The 23,372-nt window shown below is 40.7% G+C and overlaps 1 protein-coding gene across 6 annotated transcripts in view; it reads left to right on the top strand.

The window, feature by feature from the left end:
• KIF13B (kinesin family member 13B) overlaps positions 1 to 23,372 on the top strand; it is a 120,404-nt gene that overhangs the window by 36,184 nt on the left and 60,848 nt on the right. For 3 of the 6 annotated variants that reach the window (XR_005954238.1, XM_041426125.1, XM_041426127.1), the window contains exons 3-10: positions 11,074 to 11,089; positions 12,585 to 12,645; positions 14,297 to 14,389; positions 14,974 to 15,154; positions 15,550 to 15,637; positions 16,964 to 17,098; positions 18,820 to 18,932; positions 19,371 to 19,482. Coding sequence is in view for 5 of the 6 variants with exons in the window: in XM_041426125.1 (XP_041282059.1) it covers positions 11,074 to 11,089; positions 12,585 to 12,645; positions 14,297 to 14,389; positions 14,974 to 15,154; positions 15,550 to 15,637; positions 16,964 to 17,098; positions 18,820 to 18,932; positions 19,371 to 19,482 (799 nt within the window). In the remaining variant the exon portion in view is untranslated. Of the gene's footprint in view, positions 1 to 11,073; positions 11,090 to 12,584; positions 12,646 to 14,296; positions 14,390 to 14,973; positions 15,155 to 15,549; positions 15,638 to 16,963; positions 17,099 to 18,819; positions 18,933 to 19,370; positions 19,483 to 23,372 lie in introns of those variants that run through there. The other 3 variants (XM_041426126.1, XM_041426129.1, XM_041426130.1) reach the window with 2 other exon arrangements.

The following is a 23,372-nucleotide window of genomic DNA, read 5'->3' on the forward strand; positions in this document are numbered from 1 at the left end:
AAGAATGTTTGTCAGCCAAAAATTATGTGTAGCTTCGCCAAGCCCAGTTTCAGTGCCTTTTCCAGCTAACTCACTTCTGAATTAATTTGGGGCCAGATGGTTTTGCACTCTTGGTCCCACCAGTCACACTCCTCTGCTAATGCCTGTTCCTGATTACTATTTTCCCCAGCATTAAGAAATCAGCAGCAGTAATGAACAAACCCTTCACCAGCTGCCACATTTGTTTTTGGGGTGCTGAGTCTTGATGCAGGTGTTTAGCGAAAAAAATTTTTTGTACACAAGAATAACTATCGTTGGAACAAGAAGTAAGGAATAAAAACATATTCAAAATTATCTTCCCCATTAGATTCTTCAGGATTATCTGATTGTCCAAATGAGAGCTTGCAGTTGGAACACAGTGGACATGAAAGAACTGCAGTGCTTTGAAATAGTTCTATAGTGTGTTGACTCAAGACTAGTTCACAAAATATTTTTTACACTTAAAAATGACCACAGCCATTTGCTGAGGTGTGAGGGAGAAAAATAGGCAAAGCAGATGGGTAGGTTCCTCATGTGGCCAAAAGATGCATTTGGGAAATTTAGGGCTCAGAGGAATGCTACTGTGAATCAGCAACATCTATTTAGGAAGAAATAATTGGGCTTTTTCCACCCAATAATGAAGGGGTCTCTCTTTCCTTCTCACTCCAAAGATGTTATTTTCTGTCTTCAGAACAAGTTCTCAATGCAGATCTGTTCACTTTAATGTAATTCTAGATTTAAGCAAATATTTAATTCTGCCTAGAGCATTCTGACATTTTTTTTCAGCAGTCTGGAGCCATTAGCAGGGCAGATACAAGACATGGGAGCCGAGCTGTCATGGTGAAGTCTTGCCTGTAATTTTCATAATATGCTGTATTTTCCCTTTGCTTTTCAGCAAACAGGTCAATTATAGCTTATTTCTCATCCTTGTGCTGGGAAGGAAAAACAGCTGATTGCAGTGGTACACTGAGGATAAAGATTGCTTTTTTAGGTCAGCCAGAAGAGAGCTTGGTTCAAAAATGTTACCCGGGAAAGCAGTTCTTTCTTGCTTTCTTTGGGATAAAGCTTGTATTTATTTCCTCATTCCAGTTACTCCTGTAGTAAGATTTCTGGAATTAGATGGGATATTGGGAAGAAATTGGAATAATAGAATTTTGGAATTGTTTAGGAAAAGACCCTTAAAATCATGGAGTCTGACTGTTAGCCCAGCACTGCCAAGCCCACCATTAAAACATGTCCAAGCACCACATCTCTGCATCTGTTAGATCTCTCCAGGGCTGGTGATAAGGATATTGATTGCTGCCTGCTTTCTTATCTCCACACTGTCAGTCAGGTTGTCTTAAATGGGTTGAAGGAATATAGACAGCATTGATCAGGGAGAGGACAGAGTCTGTGCTCTTGGGAAGAGCAAAAGACAGCATGACATCGTTCTTTTTTGAGGCATATAAACACAAACTCTAGCTGAATCTTTGAGGCTTCTAATACATGTCAGGCTTTTATTGAAGTGCTCTTTTTGGGATGCCAGTGCCTTGACAAGCTGCTCGTTTGCAGCATGGTTCATGTGAGTTGTGCTGTTCTTTCACCTCCCAGGCTCCTTGGCTGATGGGTTTGGGTTGAGAGTACCCAGATCTTGTAACAGCCTCTGGGTTATCACTGTGATCATGGTGGATGTGCTGAAGTGAGGAATTTCAGGGTTACTGAATGGTGGAACCAAGACAAATCTCTTTTTTATGCTAATGACCAACCCTTCTTGCCTACAGCTCTGATCTTCTCCCTCCTCCCCATCCACCATCCATTAGACCAACATCATTTGTGGTTTCCAGTGTGTTTGTATTTTAAATACTGCTTGAATCCCTCATTTGGAGCTGGATCCAAAACAAGCCATGAATAGACTTTACCACATGAAAATAACACTGTGCTTAGCAGGCATCTGGTTCTGGAGGCACCAAAAATGACTCCTGAGGTACAAATTTTGGCACTGTGCATGCACCCTCTTCGTCAGCTGAGATCCAGTGGTGCTGAAATTGCATCAAGATTCAGAAAGTGACAGGCTGCTGTAGCCAGTGAAATTCCCAGTCTCGTAAATGCCCTGTACATGCACAAACCACACCATTAGGATTGATTTCTTTATAAAATGTGGCCACAGCAATGTTCCCTTTTGAATTGCTGCCACTTCAAACATTTCCTTCTTGCTTAATGCCGGCTGGATGTGGTGAAGAAGTTGGAGAATCAAGTCCAAAGAGAGGAAGGTAGAAAGTCCTCCTCTCCACTGGAGGACAAGGCAGACCTGTGGTACCAAAAAAGAAAGTGAAGAAAGCAATTTCACTTCTTATTTAGGCCTCAGGGCTGGAAGGTGTTTCCCAAGTTGCATTGGTGATTATCTAACACAAATTGCCTGGACAATTATGAGATAAATGACTGAAAGTTCTTTGGGGATGTCAAAAAATGTTGACTGTCAAGTGTTATGAGTACCGAGCTGCGTCATGGTGTTGGTAATTCAGTAGGAGAGTAGATGGGGAATGAGCAAGTACTCAGAGACACCTCTTCTGCACATTTGTGCTTGGAGGGAGTTAGTGCCTATTTAAAAGACACAGAAAACATCACCACCAGTTTCAGAATGCTCTTGGTGAGGCATTTGTTTCCCTGAGTTGAAGAGTCCTTACAGTAATTTCCTTAGTGTGGAATGATTGATTAATGTGAGAGTGAAGAGCTTGTGGGTTGCTCTGGAGCCTCCTTGGCTGTGGAGCCTGTTGTACTCCTGCAAATATCTTGCTTTTCTCTTTTTCTCTTCCTTATTTGAAGTAGAGAGGGGCTGAAGGAGATGTTAGAAAGAAATTTTTCCCTGTGAGGGTGGGGAGGCCCTGGCACAGGGTGCCCAGAGAAGCTGTGGCTGCACCTGGATCCCTGGAAGTGTCCAAGGCCAGGCTGGATGGGGCTTGGAGCAATCTGGGACAGTGGAAGGTGTCCCTGCCCATGGCAGGGGGGGGAATGGGATGAGCTTTAAGTTCCCTTCCAACCCAAATTGTTCTAGGATTCTTCTTGCTTCAAAGAATGTTGGGTGCACGCATTTGTATTTAGGTACTTGTGTAAATATTGCAGAGTGATTTCTGAGTGATTCTGGTTGATGTATTTGTGTTTTCAAGGAATACAGAAACTCAGACTGGTGTAAGGTAGAGGCTGTAATGAGTTTATAGATTGGGTGATGCAGCTGGGTGATCTACCAAAGGTGGAAAATCCAGTCTTGGTCGACCCGAGAGAGTTCTAGAAATACCCTTTCAAGGATTAAAGTCCTTTTAGTGCCAATCTTTTCCTTTCCATAGTGCCCAGGAGATCATTCTGGCATTAATCCTGTGTGTCAGTGGCATGGCTGAAGGTTACCCTGGATGTGAATGCTGAGTTTGTTGATGCTGTAGAACAAGATTACCATATATTGTATATTTTCCTATACATGCTGCTCCACCTGCCATCATTTTCCATTTGGGATCTCCTAGAGGAGTTAAAAAGCTGCCACATCCTAAGGAGGCTTTTTTCCCTCCTTCACATGGCTATAAAAAGGTAGCTACAGCCCACTTCATTAAAAAAGTACTGTAATTCACAATAGTAATTGAAAGTTTGGGGACTGGCTGTTCACCAAACATTCTCTAGAACACAATAGTATCCTGACATCTGAGTATTTACAAACAAAAGGATAAAGTTGTAATCCCCTTGTCATAACACCAGCTTTATGGGATCCATGCACCACTTGAATGTGGTCAGGACTAAGCAGATTATTGTACCAACAATACAGAAAATTTAGCTCCAAGTCGAAAATACCCCAGACCCACAAAGCTGCTGCTCAACCCAAGTTCTTGGGGTTTGGGGCTTTTTTTTTTTTTTTTTTTTAATTGTTTTGAGTGAGCTGGCAAAAATTTGTTTTGTCAGTAGAAACTAAGTAACCGCCAACTACGCCTGGAATGCCTTGGAGCACTGGAGGAATTTTCCAAGGAACAGTGATTACCTTTGTTCCTTTTAGCTACACAAGTTTAGGCTTTGAACTGTGTATGCTCTTTCACAGGTTTTTTTTTGTGTGTGTTTTTTTTTGTTTGTTTGGTTGGGTTTTTTTTGTTTTGTTTTTAATGTATTTGGGGATTTTGTTTTAAACAGGCTGCTTCTGATTGCAAAAAAATCTTTTGCTCAAACAGGGCAATGTGGTTTTCTCCCAAAGAATTCAGTATTGCCGTGGAAGTAAAGATGAGACTCTGTAAGAAAAATATTAATTGCAGGACATCATCAAAAATTGGAGTTTGGTGGGCCTCAGCATTTTGATACCACTCAGCCTGTATGTAAAAATGGGGTAAAACTATTTATAAACCGTTAAACAATTGTGAAACCAAACAATCTTAAGCACTTTACAACCTGAAATATTCTGTGAAAATGGATTTCTGAGTATCATAGGATAAGCTTGAAGTGATCAGACTTGATTTAGTTGACTTTTTCTCTCATTGTTTGTACCTGGCAACAGCAAAATGGATTGCAAGTTGTATTCATCTGATAAGCAGGAGAGGAAACAGCTTCTCAAAGAATTCTGATTTTTGTTATCTGATATCATACTGCTGCCTGTCAGTTATGTCTCTGTCAGTAAAATCATTAAATCTATTTTATTTCACCATTGATTGGCACTTTTTTATGCCATGAAAGAAATTCTGCAGCTGAAATGTAAACAATAAAACTCTCACCATTGCAGTACTGGCTCTTCAAAATAGCTTGTTCTGAGTCCTTTATTCATAAAGGAAAAAAACCCCAAAACCCACACAAGCTACCTATTAAAGGATCTGCTTCAGAAAGATAACTGGGCTCCCAAACTTTAAACAAATCCAGGATCTTCCTCTTTTTTTTTTTGTGCCTCCTTTGCATCTGCTGCAAGGCCTTCAGACTTGCTGGTGCTGGAGCTCTTCAGTAATTCATGCACCACATATCAGCTTCTCCACTCTAGGAAGGTCCTGCAGTGAAGGATAGGGAAGCTTGGACATCATAAGCCCAGTTTGTTCAGAATAAAAGACTCTGGGTTGTTAATTCCCATCTCCTGTTCAGGAAGGTGTCTCATGCTGAGGCAATGACAGCACTTCCTTTGGAATTCCACCTTATCTACACCCAATGCTTGTCCTCTGAGATGTAGCCAGGGGCCATAAAATGATAGAAAATCCTGAGCTGGAAGGGACCCACCAGGATTATTAATCCAACTCCTGGCCTTGCACAGACACCCCAACAATCCCACCCTGTGCATCCCTGAGAGCATTGTCCAAACACTCCTGGAGCTCTGGCAGCCTCGGGACTGGTCACATTCCCTGGGGGGTCTGCTCAGTACCCAAACACCCTCAAGACCCAAAAGCCTTGTTTGAAGGATGAGTTTTCTTGAGAAGCCCTTCAGTTCATGAAATCCATTATGTTCTAACCCACTGCTCTTCAAACAGAGTGTCATTTGCTTAGCAAAGCTCCGTGCTGAGGTGCTGGGAATGGGATGTTTGGTGTTCCTGAGGTGCTCCTGGCTCTGCTGTGTTTGAGTAGGGAAGCTCATGGCAGGTGAGTGAGAAGGAACAAGGGAAAGCACCTTTCCTTCTGGTGGAAGGTATCACTGCCAGGGGCACAGGATTGCAACAGGATGATCTTTAAGGTCCCCTCCAACCCAAACCATTCTGTGATTCCATAAAACACTGTACAAGAGTGTCTTAGGTTGAAAGATGTGGCAGGGGTGTGTATTCTGTTCCCATCTGTTAGAGGTGGGACAGTTATCTTCTGATAATTGGGCAGTTTTCTTTATCTTGTCCACAACCCATCCTTCCTCCGGGAAATGTCTTCTGTTCATGGGTCAGTGAGTGAGACTGCATGGCTGATAAAATTCCATCATCCCATTGGGAGATGCTCCACCTAGAGGGAGGAGCCAAGCATTCCTACTTGGATATAATCTGAGATTTGGAACACCACAGCAGCCTTTTCCACTAGATTCCCAAAAGAAGAACTTTCTTTTCCACTTAATTCCCGGAAAAAGACCAGGCTCATCTGCACCAGAAGAAAACCCCACCCTTCTACAGGATCACTGCTTCAACAGAACCACATCTATCACTCCAAGAAAACTGCAGCCACCATTTAATCAGACTACTACCAACACCTGACCAACAGAGTGTCGGGTCCTATTCTGAATCTGTCAGTGTTGTTTTGTATTACTGCATTTCTATTTTAATTTTTTTCCCCAAATAAAAACTGTTATTCCTACTCCCATATCTTTACCTAAGAAGCTCTTATTTCAAAATTATAATAATTCAGAGGGAGGGGATTTACATTCTCCATTTCAAGGGAACTTCCTGCCTCCCTTAGCAGACACCTGTCTTGTCAAATTGAGACAAGGAGCCACAAAAGAAATTGTGCTTCAGGGTTTTTCATACCAGTGCTATTTTGAGTCATATTTAACCAAGGAAAGAAAGGAAGGAAAGATTTGAGGGGATGACAGACTGCCCAATGTAACTTTAGTTCTTTGATTTCAGGGAATATTGGTAAATGATGCTGTTGCGCCTGTCAGAACCTAGGATAGTTATTGTACAGCTTGTGCCTGCTACAACTTAATAATAAAATCCCAGAATTCCAGAATGACTGCATCCAAAGAGTAAATTACTGTTACACATCATGGCAACTTTATTTTTAATAATAATATTTTTTTAGGCCAGCTGGGAATGTAAAGATGTGGCCTTACAGGGTGATCTCTGGGAGACACTGACCCCTTTTCACTTGTAAACCCCAAGGAGTTTTTCTCCATCAGTTTTTTTTTTCTAGTTGCATTTTTAGCTGCTTTCTAGAGTTTATGCTGGACAGTTTCTGCTGAAGGGTATAAAATAGCACTGAATACACTGGATTTTTATATGGTTGTTTTTGCAATTGTTATGGGAAGATTGAAAGTGGAAAGCAATAAGAATTTCTGGAGAGACTTTCTGAGACTTTCCTGATTCATAGTTGAAATTGTTGCCTCTCTTTTTTTTCTAGCCCTCAAATTTGTATTATGTTTTGCTAGTCCAGAAGCTTCTGAAAATGACAAAATGTTATGTTTCAATTCCATAAATCCAGCATAACCTTGTGCCACTTGGCAGCATCACTCAAATGTACAGTTTGGATGTTGTTGCAGTTGCTGTTGCCAGAGGAAATGTTCTTTTTAAAAAGAAATACTGAGAAGAACCCCCATGCCTGGCATGTCAGTTCCTGTCCTAGAGCTTCTGGAGCTTTTTCCCCTGCTTCCTGCCTTGCCACCTCCCACCTTTCTCCTCCCTTTGCCCCATCTGCCAGTTTCTGATTTAGACAAGAAGGGAGATGTGCTGTGACTGATTTAGAGCATGTGCTGATTTGCCAGCTGGCTGTTATCTCAGAGCTGGGGGGTCAGCCAGACAGGAGAGATAAAGGCTGAGCTCTGCTCTCCTCTCCCCAGCCAGGGTTCACCTCTGCTCCTTTGCTGGGGTGTTTTCCCCCTCATCATTTGCACAATCTGAAATATACAGTTAGGCTTACTAAACCTTCCTTCCCCCTATTTGAGCACAGAAAAACTGGGTGTTACTAAAATGCCACTATTAACTATGGTTGAACAGTTTATTGTGTTTGAATATGTAATTCAATTATTCTGTTAAAAAACTGAAGCAGCAGTGGTATTGCACATGCACTGATGGTCTCAGCTGGGACCTGCTCTGATTTTATTCATATTTTTACATTGTGCTTGATATCTGTAGAACCACCAGAATTCTTACAGAAGAACAAGTGTGTCCTGATCAAGAAGCTGGATCAGGACACGTTTACACTGTGTAAGAGGTAGTTTAAACAGAAATTATTACCTAAGCTCCATGTCTTCATTCACTCTCAAGACAGCTTATATATTCATGGTATCACCAAATTATTTGAGTTGGAAAAGACCTTAAAGATCATCTTGTTGCAATTTCTTGCAGCATATAAAATACTGTTAAATGTAGGATGTTGTTTTGGAGTAGTCTTTCTCCATTTTTAATTTTAGAATTAAATTAGATGCATTAGATTCCCTCTACTTCTGTTTGACATTGAACTGAGAAGAGATAAAAGAAGGGAGTTGGCGAATTCCTGTCAGACTGGATACAAGTGAAAACAAGTAGCTGGAAGCATCTCAGTGACATCCTTCAGTGGCTGAAAGATAACTTTTCTCTCCCTGCCTTGGATGCTTCTGCTGTATCTGAGATGGATGTGAATTTTTGGCTGTTGGCCAAGGAGCTGCCTGCACCTCGGAATGGCAGCATCCTTGGGGATGGAAAGGGACTTGGGACAAGGGATGGAGGGACAGGACACAGGGAATGGCTTCCCACTGCCAGAGGGCAGGGATAGATGGGAATTTGGGAAGGAATTGCTGGCTGTGAGGGTGGTGAGGCCCTGGCACAGGGTGCCCAGAGGAGCTGTGGCTGCCCCTGGATTCCTGGAAGCTTCTCTGTGCCAGGGCCTCCCCACCCTCATGGGGAACAATTCCTTCCAGATATCTCAACCTAAATTTCCCCTCTTCCAGTTTGAACCCATTCTCCCTTGTCCTGTCACTCCAGTTCCTGATGAACAGTCCCTCTCCAGCTTCCCTGTCACCCTTCCAACACTGGAAGGTGCTGTGAGGTCTCCACACAACCTTTTCCAGGCTGAACAGCCCAAAATTCCCCAGCCTGTCTCCTTAGGGGAGGTTCTCCAGTCCTTTTATGAACCTTGTGGCCTCCTCTGGACTTGCTCCACCAGTTCCATGTCCTTCCCTTGCTGGGGACACCAGAACTGTGTGCAGTTTCCAGGTGGGGTTTGACAAGAGCAGAGGAAGAAAGTCACCTCCCTGTTCTCGGCAAGTGTTCCTGTCATGTTTTGTTGTAGGAGATCCTTCCCTGCTGTGTGGGTGGTGCTGTTCTTGGTATTTTACCTTTTCCTAACCTCTGGTATGGACAGGAGCATTTGGGTGTGAACACCCAGCACTCCCAGTGTGTCCTTGCAGCCAACCAGGCTGCTGTGGGTGCTCTATTTCCCCATCTATTCAATTCCCAAGGGATTTTGCATCAAGCTAAAAATCTTTTTATGGTTTTCTGGGCCCAGCACGCAGCTGCAGCATTAATGGCCTCATATGTTCACAGCACAATGTATGTGATGCAGGCTGCACCCTTAATGCTTTCCTTGGGGAAACATTTGTCCCATTTATTCTCTTTGTGGTCAGAAGTACATCACACAAGCTGCAGCGCTGTGTAGCTGTGCTGTGTTTTGTGGGGATTCTGTTCCCTCACGTTTGGATTAAACAAGACCCAAGACCTGGGTTTGTATGTTTGTGCAGCCCTTCAGAAAATGAAATACTTAGCTCAGACTAAAGGTCTTAAGTTAAGCTTGATGATACACAGCCCTGTGTAATCCATCATCTTAAAATTGTATGTGTGATAGAACTTCTCAGATTATATCCTTATGGCTGCTTTAACCCAAATACTCAATAATATGCCCTATATTGAGGGCTGGGCAGATCAGCTGGGTTGTTGCAATATAATCCTGCCTTGGAATTGGGCTGGGGAATGTGAGCAGGGCAGTGTCACATCTGTGAGTGCTAAACTCAGACTCTGAATCCAGGCTTGCTGCTCCCTTTGTTTTACAAGGAGCAGGTTTTTGTAGGAATAGTAATTAACCTGCCCTGTAAGCAGAGCTTCCCTAAAGGCAGTTTCCATTGAAGTCCTGCAGCAAAATGCTCCGTGAGCATTTCAGAGCACAGAAAGCCATGAAAATGCTCTTGTGTCTCTTGGAGGGGGATCCAGAGGGGCTCTCTGGAGTCTCCTTTATCTGGATCAAAGCCCCAGAGGAGATTCCCTCAATAAAATCCACCCAGGAGTAACAGTCTAGAGTCCACACCAAGCTGGCTGCCAGGACTTTGGGAGAGCCTTTATTTCAACTAAGCCAGATGGCAGAGGAAAAGGGGTTATGTTGTCATTGCTGACTTGGATGACCCCGTGACACGGGGTGACCTTGACTTAAATAATCATCCTGCTCTCCCAAGTGCCTGTCATTCCTGTTCTGTCAAACAGATACAGCAGATCCAGGCACGAGTGAAAAGGGGTGATGGATTTGTGTAATAAATTACTGTTTTTGAGAGACAATGCTCAGAAATTAGTATTTCTAAATTCGCTTCTCAAGCCCTGTGAGCAGCAGGAGCTCTGAGGGTAATCCTGTGTGGCTCCCATGTCTTTCTCCTGCTCTGTTCAAAAGAAATCAGTGTTGCTTGTCACAAGACTTTACTCGTTGCTGATGTCAAGAGTTTCCTAATGTCATTTGGAAGGTCCAGGACGAGGGGAATATCAGTGGCTTGTTGTGTGTTTGCTGCTTTTCTCCAGCCTGTGATGTGGGGAGGCTGCATAACCTGCAGTCATCCACTGGGGCCGTGCTGGTATTTTAAAGGTCACTCCAGTAATTTTGTGCTTGCTTAAAAACAAATAAACAAAACCCCCCAAACTTTTAAATTTTGCACATAACAGAGTAGAAGAATTGCTGTTCTCTGCTCATTCTTTTGGGGAAGCAAATGTTTGCTCTGCTGTCCCAGCGACCAGAGAGAGCTGGGTTGGGCAAGCCCAGGGGCTGGACTCTGAAATTTCCTCTTGAATAACACTCCTGAAGTTCCTGTACAAGTGGTTTTGGAAATTTTTATGTTGCTTGGGTACTTTGTTTTTAAGAGGCAGTGACACCCAGAGAGAGGGAGAGGTGTCTCAAGAAAAATAAACCTGTGAGAGAATGAGGAAGAGATGCAGCATGAGGAAAATCAGTGGCTTTGAATTTTAAATCAGCTCTGAGCAGCATCTCAAATCATGCCCCTGAAAAGGTTTATAAAATGACTTGGGATCTGTAAGCAAGGAGAGATCTGAGGACAGAAATGTACTTTTAATACAGCATTCCAGTGATTAATGATAGCACAATTAAGCTGAAATCACTACAACTAACAACAACTAACTGTTTTTCTTTTGTCTTTTTTTTTTTTCTTCCCCTGACCTTGTACCAAATCCTTTCCACTCCCGATGCATTGGGGAACAGCAGAACTCACCCAAAGGTAAGGGCTTTTATCAGTGTGTGAGAGCTGTCCTATCACTTGATCACCCTTGGGTTATCCAAATATTAAAAGCATTTTGCACAGCTCTGTTGCTGATCAGCTGCTGAGTAAGAAACTCGAAGCATCTTCTTGCTGCAGAAATGCTCTGTACAGCCTGTGCCAAGAAATGAGTCAGAGGAACAAATGAGAACATCCACACTCAGCACTGCAGACTCTGAATGGAGGATATTTGTTCTTTGTGGGCTTTTTAAAAGCATTTTCTGGTATTTGTGTTAAAGCAAACTCATTTTGTTTCTGTGGTCCCGTGACTTTGTGCTTGTTCTGAAGACTCTGCCCTGCAGATCAGGGTTCAGCTCTATGGATGTGCTCATACAGCCAGTGATGTTTTATTAAATGTTCTGAAGGCTTGGGATGCTTTCATAATATGTTTAGCTGTAAAATGAATTCAGCGTTAAAAAAAAAATTTTAAAAAAGAGCGCCTTAATTTTTAATAAACAAGTTGTTGTTTCCTCAGTTAGAGGATATAAAATAACTACTTTATCTCTTGATGCTGGTACATCAGTGTAGTATGGGGGGGAAACAATGTATTTTTGAAGATAAGTTATTTAAATTTCAAGGATTTTGCTGTGTTAAGCATTTTCATAAATGATGGTAGTCAACAGTGTAGCAATGCAGGACACCCAAAGGGGAAAGAGCAGCTTCCATTAAGCTTAGAGGGGAAATCCAGAGCCAGAGAGCCCCACATTGCACTTCCCTTTTCCTAATAAATTTTGCCTGTGTGAATGTAGGTCAGACATTGCCCTAATTAATATTTTTTCTTGCAGATACATACCTAGGGGAGCTGTTTTTGCAAACATCTGTCCCAAAATACACATTGTATTATTTCAGGTCATCTTTCAGGACGAAAAGTGCCTGTGGACCTTATGATGGATTTATGGCAAAATTGAAAGTTTTCTATTAAAAATATTATAGTGCTGCTCTTTTCATTATAAAACTGATTTGCTTTCTATTATTCTTTGCAAATATTAGACTTTGGTGGCTGCTTTGGTTTGTCATGGAATGTAAATAAATACGTACTCCTCTTGCATGGAAAGAGCTTCCCTACCCTAAGGCTTGTTTTTAATTTATGCAGACAAGAGGCACGGGGAGATGGGAGGCAGAAAGAGCTAGAGGACATCTGTCAGTTTGCTAAAAAGAAACTCTGGTGAAAAACGAATTGCAAGGATGGGTTTGGAGGGAGAAATGGAGAGGTCCTTGACATCCACTGGGTTGGCACATGGAGAGTGGGGAGTAGGGTTGGCACAGAAAGGAGCAAATAGAAACAAGGAACAAATAAAAGTATACAGGAAAATGAAGTTTTTGTTTAGGCTTCAAACACGTTAGAAACACGTTAGAAACGAAGGAATTCAGTGGGAATGTGTGTTGAGTTCAGAATGTGAATAACAGTTGGATTTGGCAGTAGCTGTTCTAAGGTGTCCTGGTTGTTTCCCTGCAGGTGTTTGCATATGATCACTGCTTTTGGTCTATGGATGAATCTGTCAAAGAAAAATACGCAGGTAATAATATTTACTGTGGCTTGGTTGTCTCCAAGTGGGAATGATCTGATTAAAATACAGTCCTTGCTGCAGGGCACCGGCCATATGGCACAAAGTGCTGTCCCTTCTATGACTGACTGCTGTCAAAAAAGGGAAAATCTTCAATCATTCCAGTTTCTTTTCTCTAAAGATGACAATAGCAATGGGCACTGCCACCCCTTTGCAGTGCAGAGAGTGGAGAAACCCAGCACAATGATGCTTTACTCCTGTTTATAGCTTTATTTAAAATACTGACCCAACTCCATCATTTTAAATGCATCAAGCCCATTTATTTCTTTTGAGGAGCATTGTTATATGTAATTTCATGTTTTTCAGTGCTGATGGGAGTTTGGCATCATAGTAAAACCCAATAAAAGAATATTAATAAAATATTAATAAAAGCCTAATTTCATTTAAGTGTATGTGAATTCAGATGCTTTAGTGAGAACATGTCATGTATTCAGTTAAAAGTTGTCTGTGTATTATTATAAATCATTTTGGCATATACTTATGGTAAAATATGAACTGTATTTGGACTTATCACTCCTATAATTTATTCTGTTCATAGTTGTTATCCTTTAAAATTTGGGTTCAATTTAACTTAATATTTATTTCATAAAAATCATAAGAAAAATCAAAGACACATGCACTTCTTCATTTTCATTTCTTTAACAAATAACGATAATAACCTATGAAGGCACTGAGAAAAATGTGACACTTTCAGCCCTACAAATTACAAAGGAATATTGCATGCTTTGTTTCTCAAACTAAAGGTGGTGCCTGTATAACTGATATTTTGGTCTGTTATAATAGTGGAGGTGTTACCCCAGCTGAGCCTGGCACAGCTTTTGGTGCACAGCTTTTTGATGGGGAATTTAGCATGGATTTGGCTGTAAAGATAGGAACTTTAATGAGAGAAAGGAAGAGCTTAAAGGAACATTTTTTAAGAGGACTTTTCAGTCCATAAAGTTCTGTCATGCCTTGTTCAGACTTGAGTTTTTCTGATTGTAAAATTAATTCTGAAAATAAATTTTGTTCAAGTAGTTACTACCCAGATATTTTAAGCCTTCCTTCCTCTGCTTGGAAAATGATCCAAAAGCTCAAAGTTCAATTACAAAATAAGTGTTACACTTTACTTTTTGCCAGTGCAAAATACCCTGTGAATATCCATATCTTCCACATACTTGTGATTCCTTCTCTGCAAAAATCTCCTCGTGATATGATCCAATATCTTACACAGTAAAATTTTCCAGTGCTCTGCTGATTCCCTTAGATTAAAATCAACTGACTGTCATTAAAATATGCAGCTTGAGTATATTTTGAGGAAGTGTCATTCCCCAGCAGATTAAATTCTGCAGTTGGCCATAGATTCTCTGCTGATAAAACTTCCGAGTATGAACCTTGATAGGATATTTGCTTTAAGCACATCCAGGTATATCCATGGTAATCCCAGCCCCTAATTTTTACAGCAGCATAAATCTGGAGCACATCTTCTGCTCCGTTCCAGGGAGCAAACACTGGATGTGATTTAGGCAGCAACAGCAGGAAAACCCTCACCAAAAGAAAAATCCAAATCGAGGGACAAAAAGCTCTTGCTGTGTTACAATGTTGGCTTGTGTGTTCTGTTTTCTAGGTCAAGATGTTGTTTTCAAGTGCCTTGGAGAGAATATTCTTCAGAATGCCTTTGAAGGCTACAACGCTTGTATCTTTGCCTATGGGCAAACGGGTGAGTCCCAGAGTAAGGGAGAAGTGTTCTCTCCAAAGGTGTTGTGTTCTGGCTGGAGGTTCTTTCCACAGCTCTTGTGACATTGTTTGAGGAGAAATACCTTCTGACGTAGATAAGAAATGTTTTCCTCTTTTGTAACATCAGATATGAGGTGGGCAGGATGAGAAGCAAGGTTTTGTTGCTGCTGGCTACCCTTATTTCTCACACTTCATGTTATAATCTTTGGCATGACCATGGTTGTCCTTGAGCTGAGAGCATTGCTCAGATTTTCTGCCTCTGTGCTTAAAATAATCTGGAATTGTCATTTTAATGTAGTATATAAAGAGTAATGCAGAGAGTTTTCTCATCTACAGTAAGGCTCTATCTACCTAAAAGTTCTCCTGCACTCTGAACCAAATTTCTTGTTTTCCTTTTAATTAAAATAATCTGTAGCTCAGTGGTGTTTGGGTTACTTTAAGGCAGAAAATAGAACAAATATCTTCTACTGAAATGAAAAAAAAAATTAAGCTCTTTTATTTCCTATCAATATTCTGCACAGCAGGAACCTTTGTTGCATGTTCTCTAATCACACTTCCCTCACACAGGGTCTGGAAAATCCTACACCATGATGGGTACTGCTGATCAGCCTGGATTAATCCCTAGACTTTGCAGTGGACTCTTTGAAAGAGCACAGAAAGAAGAAAATGAAGAGCAGAGTTTCAAAGTGGAAGTATCCTACATGGAGATTTACAATGAGAAAGTCAGAGATCTCCTTGACCCCAAAGGGTATGGAATTTGTGTGTGAATGGCACTGTAGTATTTGTCCTACACTCTTCTTTTACATAACCAGTTTGCCTTAATGGATCCCGTCTAAAACATTTGCCTAGGATGGCTTTTGCTGCTTCCTGATCTCAGCATCTCCTCATTATAAATCAAAATAAAGTAGCAAGACTAAAAGCTTGGATTAAATGTACCTTTTGTGAGGTGACAACACTGTCTGTGTCAGCTTTTTACATGTTATAAAGCTTTTTTTGTGTTTGCATTCTGGCCCTTGCTCTGTGCTTCAGTGGGTGTTTGTGAGACCATCCTGTTTGAGATATGTCAGTGAAAAATGGACTTTGTGTAAATGTTGTCTTAAGTCAGTCATGTGCTTATAAATCCCTTTTTTTTCCCCCAACCAGAAGCCGTCAGTCATTAAAGGTTAGAGAACACAGTGTTTATGGCCCTTACGTAGATGGCCTATCCAAACTAGCTGTTGCTAGCTACAAGGTAAGGATCAACTTTATGAAAGGCTTATCTTCACACCCTAAACACCAGGTGCTGTCCCTTAAGCTGGACAGAACTACTAAAATGCTCCTTATCAGTAATCTTAGAGCAAGAGAGCTGCAGATTGTTGTGTTGTGATCCCTGGGGAGAGCAGGGCTAAGAGCAGAAACTCCCTTCATCTCGTGCTGCTCAATAATTCTGGAAGTAATTCAGCTGCTGAATGGAACAGATTTCCTCTCAGCATTAAGATGAGTGCAAACTGTCATGAGAAAGTGTTCTGTGATTAATTACAGGCCCAGGATTAAGCAGAGACAGGCTCTCAGTGCCCCACTGTGTCACTTTTTGCCTGTCATGCTCTACTCAGTAATTTCCCTTCCCAGTAGCACACGCTGGAATTATGAGCTAATGGTTGTTTACCAAGCAAATACCTGAGAGCATCACATGAAACTGGCTTGCAGGACAGTAAATGTTTATATTTGCATTCACAAAATGCCCTGTTTTTAAAGGAGCTTTAACTTACTGTGGTGAAAAAGGATAAATATGGGATGGAATCTGTCAGCTTAACCAAAACATGAAGAGAGTGCAATTACAGTTTTTCCAGGTGTTCATCCAGCTGTCCGTGGTGGTTTCTGCTAAGACAGGACACATTTCATGCTTTGCCTTTCCATGTTGCCCAGCAGCTTTTTGTAATCCAGAATTTGGAGTCAGTGGTCTGTGGTGGTCCTTTGTTTGACTGTTTATTTGAGTTGTTTCAGCATCACCCAGCTAGAGATGCAGAAATAGAAGTTCAGCCCAAGACCCCAGGGTTTTAACTATTTTACACAATTGCTGTGAAACCCCAAAGCAGGGGAGCTGCACCTTTGTCATGCATCACAACAGATCAAAACACTTAATAAGTTGTTAAAATTTGAAGGAATATAGTGTCCTGCTCAGCATGGTTCTGTTTTATAAACCTCTGAGCCTTCTGTTACTATTCCAGATCCTCAGACCATGACAGCTTGAGGCTAAAATGTGACAGGGTTCAAACACAAATTGCTGTTCCTCACTTCTGTCTCTGCTTTTGAGTGTTGCTGTGTGCAGCCAGGTGCATTATTTTTGTTGATAATTTAATATCTAGGTTGAGGAGTGGGTGGAGTCATGACACTGTGGAGTTTCTAGGCTTTAAAGGGAGGGATAACTTTGATTTTTTTTTTCATTGCATTTTTCTGAATAAACAAACGGGAGGCTTAGCAAGAAAATGCTGTATTTGACCAAGATGGGATGATTTTTGGAGGTAATTGAAAAGGATGTCAATGCAGATATGCTCATGGCTGTGAAAATTGTATTTAGGACATCGAGTCCTTGATGTCTGAGGGGAACAAATCTCGGACAGTGGCTGCCACCAACATGAATGAGGAGAGCAGTCGGTCCCACGCTGTCTTCAAGATCATCCTCACCCACACCCTCTATGATGTGCAATCAGGGGTAAGAAAATCCAGCTGCAAGGTCCAAATGTAAGGCTGGGATGTGTCTCTTGCTCTAATGTATTTCATAGGAAAAGAATCACTTCTTTGGAAGCAGCAGTTTGTAGTACAGGCTAAACATAAAATAGGTGAAAAATAGAAATACGCCCAAGTGTACCTTTGGTGATCCCCTTCCCATGATTATTTAAGGCAAATTGGTATAAAATACCAACTTTCTAAATTAATGCAATTTTGTGTCAATTATCAACTTTCTAAATTGAAAAAAATACTCATTTTAAATATTTTGCATTGTATGCCATTAATGCTTTTATGTGTAAATATTAAATATTGAAAAAGCATTTAAAGCTTCAAATATCTTAATTTATGTTTCCTTATACATAAATATGCCTTGGAGGGGTGTGTGAACTACATTATTTCAATATTATTTAGTCCTCACAGAAAATGGTGATAAACTGGAATTTAAAGAAGTATCTTCAGAAGAAACTTCATTGATAGATTCTGTGCCTGGACAATTCTTTAATGTTTCAAAGCCTTGGAGAAATTTTGAGTGTTTACAGATCAAATCTGAGCCTAAATATTGAATATATTGGAAAGCATAACAAGAATTTGGGCTTTTTTTTCCTCCTAATGTTTCAGTTTCCACCAGTCTTCTTATCCACATAAATTTCCTCATTCTTTATTTGGATTTTTTCCCCCTTTGCACTTCAAATCAGCATCATACTGTGCTGAATTTTTTTGATTTTTCCATAATTTGTCATTCCAGTTTTGCTGTGGCTCTTGTGCATGCTTTTCATACCTGGTTTTTGTGTGGTGCTGCTCAGCCTGGATGCAGAGTGGCTGTGACTGTCCATGTTCTCTGCACCTTCCAGTGACCCCTGTGTGAACTTCTGCAACACATTTCCCTGTTCTCCCATCTGCTGGTCCTTTCAGTCCTGGAAATGGCACGTTTCATGATCACATCATATTTTGATAGGTTTAGGGTGTAATTTTTGAGAGCTTATTGTTTAATTATTCCACTCATTTATGGGGATCCTGGGGTGCTGAAGGTGCAGATGCTGCAGAAGAACATGACGTGAGCAAGCTGTTCTCAAAGACAGTTGGCTCTTCAATTTCAAATTGATTTAGGGGGTTCATGGAGTGTTTCAGAATGTCAGTTTGGGTCAAATGAGATGAAAGGATTTGTAACAAAATCTGCGTTACAGGTTTACATACTCACATAGCTGGGGTTGTGTTCCAGGAGGCTGATAAGGATAAAGGAGACTTTGCAATTGTGATAATTTATGTAAATTACAACGTGCTTCTCATCAGGTTCATTCCTGATCACTGAAAAACAGAAGAAACCCTGGTATAAAATCCGAGGATTTTAGGAGATTGTTTTCAAGATGGGATTGTGAACCTCCTGTCTCTGCTTGTGACTCCCTTGGCATAACTCTGAATTTTTCATGGTTCATTGGTGTGCCCTGTGTACATCTCCTCTGGAGATTTCTGAGATATTTGAAGATATCAGAGTACCTGACTTCACAACATTCATAACTTCCCTGTTGTTTCTGAAGCAGCAGGTAGTGACAGCACAGGACAACTGTTCAAATCCAGCCATTCTCAAAGGGGTTGGAACAAGAGTTTATACCAAAAATGAAGTTTGATTGCTGTTGTAAAATACATCAAACAGTGCAACTTGATTGAAGTGACCTAACAGGGGCTGTTCTCTGGTTCCTTCCCCAGACATCAGGTGAGAAGGTGGGCAAGCTCAGCCTGGTGGACTTGGCAGGTAGTGAAAGAGCAACTAAAACTGGTGCTGCAGGAGACAGGCTGAAAGAGGGAAGCAACATTAACAAGTAAGACTTGGAGATTATTTGTTTTCCTTTTTTTCATCACTATTTCCTGCTAAATACAGCCTACTATGAAGCTCCTGTAGTCAATTTTCTCCTTTTCTTCTCTCTACAAAGCTCCTGTAGTCAATCTTTTTCCTTTCCTTCTCTCTATTTCTCCTTCTGACATGCAGTACTCTTCGATACGGGAATAAGATCTCCATCTTTTAAAAAAATATTTGTGTTCCTGCAGCTACCATGAATTTCATTGTGAAGACCTGATTATTAAGACTGAAAACATACTGAAAAAAATAGGAGTGGTGCTTTTGTGAAGAAAGAATGATCAAAATTAAACTAGGAATTTTTTCCTCAGAGCATATTTTCAGAGAAAAAGTCACTGTCTAAATATGCATTTGACTTATGAATATTTACCCTTGTTAATAACTGTTTGTGTTCTCTGGGCAGATCCCTCACAACTCTGGGGCTGGTTATTTCTGCCCTGGCAGATCAGGCTGCTGGCAAGAACAAGAACAAATTTGTTCCATATCGTGATTCTGTGCTCACTTGGTTACTTAAAGTAAGTAAGGAGGTTTTTTTAATCTTCTTTTTTAAAGTGAAATAAAAGAGAGGAAAGGGGGAGAAGAGTCTCATTGAATGAAATCAAAATTCTGTGCTTTTTGCCTCATTTCCTGGGTTTGATGTTAACCATAATTGTCTTTGGAAAATGAGCTGGATGTAAGCCATTAGTATCTCTGCAGACTAAATATGAGTCTTCTGCTGACCTGCAATGGCCTCAGGATTAAGGAACTTTAAAAATAAAATTAAAAGCAGTGTATATTTTATGGGTCAGTGTAAGTACAGCCTCACACACAACCTTGGGGCTAATTTAATTTGGGTTATTTCTGCATACAGCTGATTTTGCATCCTGGTATGCTTAGCTCTGAAGATGTTGATTAAGACAATTACCATTTCCTAATTGTCTAATTTAATTGTTAAGATATTTTACTTTTGTCGGCAGAGTATAATTGCAGGGCATTATCCCAGTTACAGTCTGAGGAACAGGTCAGGAGACTTCAGAGATGCTGTTCATGTAAATGAGCAGTTAAATAATTTTCTGAACTGTACAGGACTCTTATTTGATCTTTTTTGGGGGGAAAAAGGAGTTTTTCATGATGGCACTTGGTTGAACATATGTACAGTCTAAATGAAACCAAAATTGTTAAATATGAGATCTATATAAGTCAAAGTTCTTTTTTTTTCCCCTTGTGCTCTGTTTAATTGTTATTCATGAGCAACTGAGATACTTATTGGTAGAAAGAAATAATCTGAGAAGAAACTGATTTGTAGCATCACCAGCCTTTCTTTGTCCTCTTACTTTTTTGTAGGTGCTCTGGCTGTACTTTGTTGTCTTGGCTTCCCCACCCTTTCTTAGCAGTGTTTTTAGATGTTGTTTAAATTGCATATCCCTGGGATTTAACTGCATAGAAAGAAAAAGAGAAAGTGACTTGCAGGTTGTACAGAAGTGTGGAGATTAAAAAAAAAAACCAACATTTTTTCTTGCGGAGATTTGAAAACAAAGATGAATTCAGTGCTTAAGTAAAACAAAATCCCTGCTGTTGTAACCTCTTGACACACAAAAACGTTCATTTTTCTCAGTGCTGCCTTTTAATGAACCTTTTAGCATGACTTGTGAAATTATTTATCCCCAACAGATCTGGACATCAAATAGCCATGTAAAAATCTAAATGGCACAACACAAACAGTGTCTGAGTAAAACAAGTTCTCACAGCACAGTGTTCTTGCACTGAGGCTTTTTCAGTGTTTAAATACATTTTTGCCTCTCTGTATTTACACTGAGTTTTTTACTCTCATTTAGAAGAAACAAATAATTTTTTTGTCTCTCTGCAATTTGGCACCAAAGCTCCTGCACAGCTTCCCTTCACCCCGGCGCACTCTGGGTTCCTGATGTGGCTGCAGCAGGGTGGAAACCTCCCTGATGAATTTCCAGCCTTGTTGGAATTAGTTCTGCTGCTCCATTTCTAAACAAATCCAGGGAGCAGACTGCAATTCCTGTTCAGCACCTGTCTGAGGCATTGTGGCCACGGTGCCGCCGGCCGGACGCGGCGCAGGAATGGGAGCCCACTTTTGTTCTGCCTCCTTTCAGGCAAACCCTCTTTGTGTCCAACATCAGCCACAAAAGGCTTGGGGGCTTTTGGGCTTTTTTAACAAACAAGCTCTGATTGGAGCTTTGTTTTGAAAGGGGGAACATTTAAACTTTTTTTTAATTAGAGATCAAAGGAGGGATTTATTCGTTTAAAGGGGCCTGTTTGGAGAAGCCATCAGATGGTGGGCTGAGCTTTCTCCTTGGCTTTCAACTTGTAATTATGATACCAAAGCAGACTGAATGTGTTCTAACTGCAGGAATCTCTGTCATACAGTGTCTCTCCACAAATCTGAGCAATCAGTTCAGGAGACCTCAAGATCTTAATTTTTGCTTAATTTTGCTTAATTTTGTTGAGGATTTTAGACAAAAGTGCCATTTTGAAAAATATCATTGCTTGAGCAGTAGCATCAGGTTATGTGCAGGGAGCACAATAGCTTTGGCAGTTCTCTAACTATTGGTTTTAATCAAATTTTATTGGCACACCTTGTTCTCCCGTGTTAATCAGAATCCTGATGGCTGCTATTAAAAATATAATTTCTAAGCTCTACATTTTGAGTTGTTTTCACAGTAGTCTTACTGCTAGAGGAGAAAAATTTAGTTAATTCTTAGAAATAACTTATTTATTTATTTCCATTCTGTCTCTTTAACACATGCAAGCCCAGCCTTGCCAGGCTGGTTTACAGACTCTTTTCACTAATGAGAGGCTGACTTGCTATTTTTTCACCTTTCTTGCTTATCATTAAAGAAACCAGTGAAATCAGCTCATGGGTTTTATGCATAAAACTTTATCAGACAGTCTGGCATTGGGCTTGAATTGCTACAAGAGGGACTTTGCCCAGTTTATAATGGGCGTATTGTGGGTTCTGGTGTATCACTGTTACAGTGTTCTCAGCTGCCTCTACAGCAGAGCTGCAATTCAAATAATGAATTAATCCTATTTTGGAATTAATTAGTGCAGTGCAGGGCATTCCCAAAGTGCAAACAGTTAAGGTTGGATTTGGAAGGGGAGTACCTGGCCAGCTCCCTGCCAAACTCCAGCTTTTTATGCAGAACAGGGATTGCAGTTGCAGGATGTCATTCCTAATTTCTGGCCAGGAAATCCCATGGAATGAGTCATTTGTGCTCCTGTTAGTCTTAAAGTTTTCAGTTAAAGAAAACATTTCTGTGGTACAGAGAGGACCCTCCCAAGCCATGGATTAATTTGGAGTAAACACTGGCTGATCCTTGGATGAGTAAAGTCACAGTGAGATCAGTCAGCAAGCTGTTCTTTGCTTCTGATTTCTGTATAAATACACTTACCTGCCTGTGCTGACTGTGTTGAACACTATAAATATGCAGAGATTTACATTTCATGTGAGTTCCATGCCCTTTTGCATGACCAGAGACAGCCAAGTGCTGCCAACAGCCTGACTGCTGTCAAACTGGTTTAGGCATCATGCAGCCAATAGGAGAGTCTTGGGGAAATACTTAAAGGGGCATTTTAATGATTGCTGGGGAAAGCTCCACGTGTGCTTTGGAACTGAAATGGTTTGACAAGCAGCTAATGCAGTCAGATTGTTCTAATGGCAATGCCTGACCTACATTTCATGGGTTATTGAAGATGAAAATTAAGAGCGTGTTTTGTCTCAGAAAGGGATATTGGGTAAAAAACAAATAAACAAAAACCCACCCCAAAATTCCAAACAAACCACAGAAACCAAACTGCCACGCAGAAAAAAAACCTGCTGCCCAATTTTTACCTTCATATATCTATATTTGGCTGAAATTGTAAATCATAATCTTATGGTCAATAAAAAGATTGGATCCTTCCTTCCTCATTTCCTTCCTTTCTTCCTTGTTTCCTTCCTTGTTTTGTGCCCTTCTTCTTAACCAAATTCCAGGAGGGTAATTTCTTATGTAACTCAGTTCAGATTTGTGAGCTGTGCCAGCGGGAGGAAGGGACAGACCCCATTATGAATGTTTATAGGAATAAAATCAGCTATATTGTTTATGAAGAGATATTTCATTAATTTATTTCTTGAAGACATCTGTCTTCTAGTCTTTAAGATGAGATAATCTGAATCCATCATGGTTTTTCCTGAGCTCCCTCAGTGCCATCTGAGAAGCTCAGTGCTGAAGTGTTTACATTTTGGTTTGTAAACCTAAGCAGAAAACATAGAGAGAAAACTTTGAATACTTTAAAAAATGAATTCAAAAAGCCCAAAAACAGGGCCTTTTTTTCATTCCTATTGAAAAAAGCCAAGAATATCAAAATCCAAGAATGACATTTCCTTAATGACCTTTCAAAAACAAACACTGAAAAT

The sequence above is a fragment of the Onychostruthus taczanowskii genome, unplaced genomic scaffold (assembly GCF_017590055.1).
Source record: "Onychostruthus taczanowskii isolate IOZ18803 unplaced genomic scaffold, ASM1759005v1 scaffold90, whole genome shotgun sequence".
Taxonomy (NCBI): Eukaryota; Metazoa; Chordata; class Aves; order Passeriformes; family Passeridae; genus Onychostruthus; species Onychostruthus taczanowskii.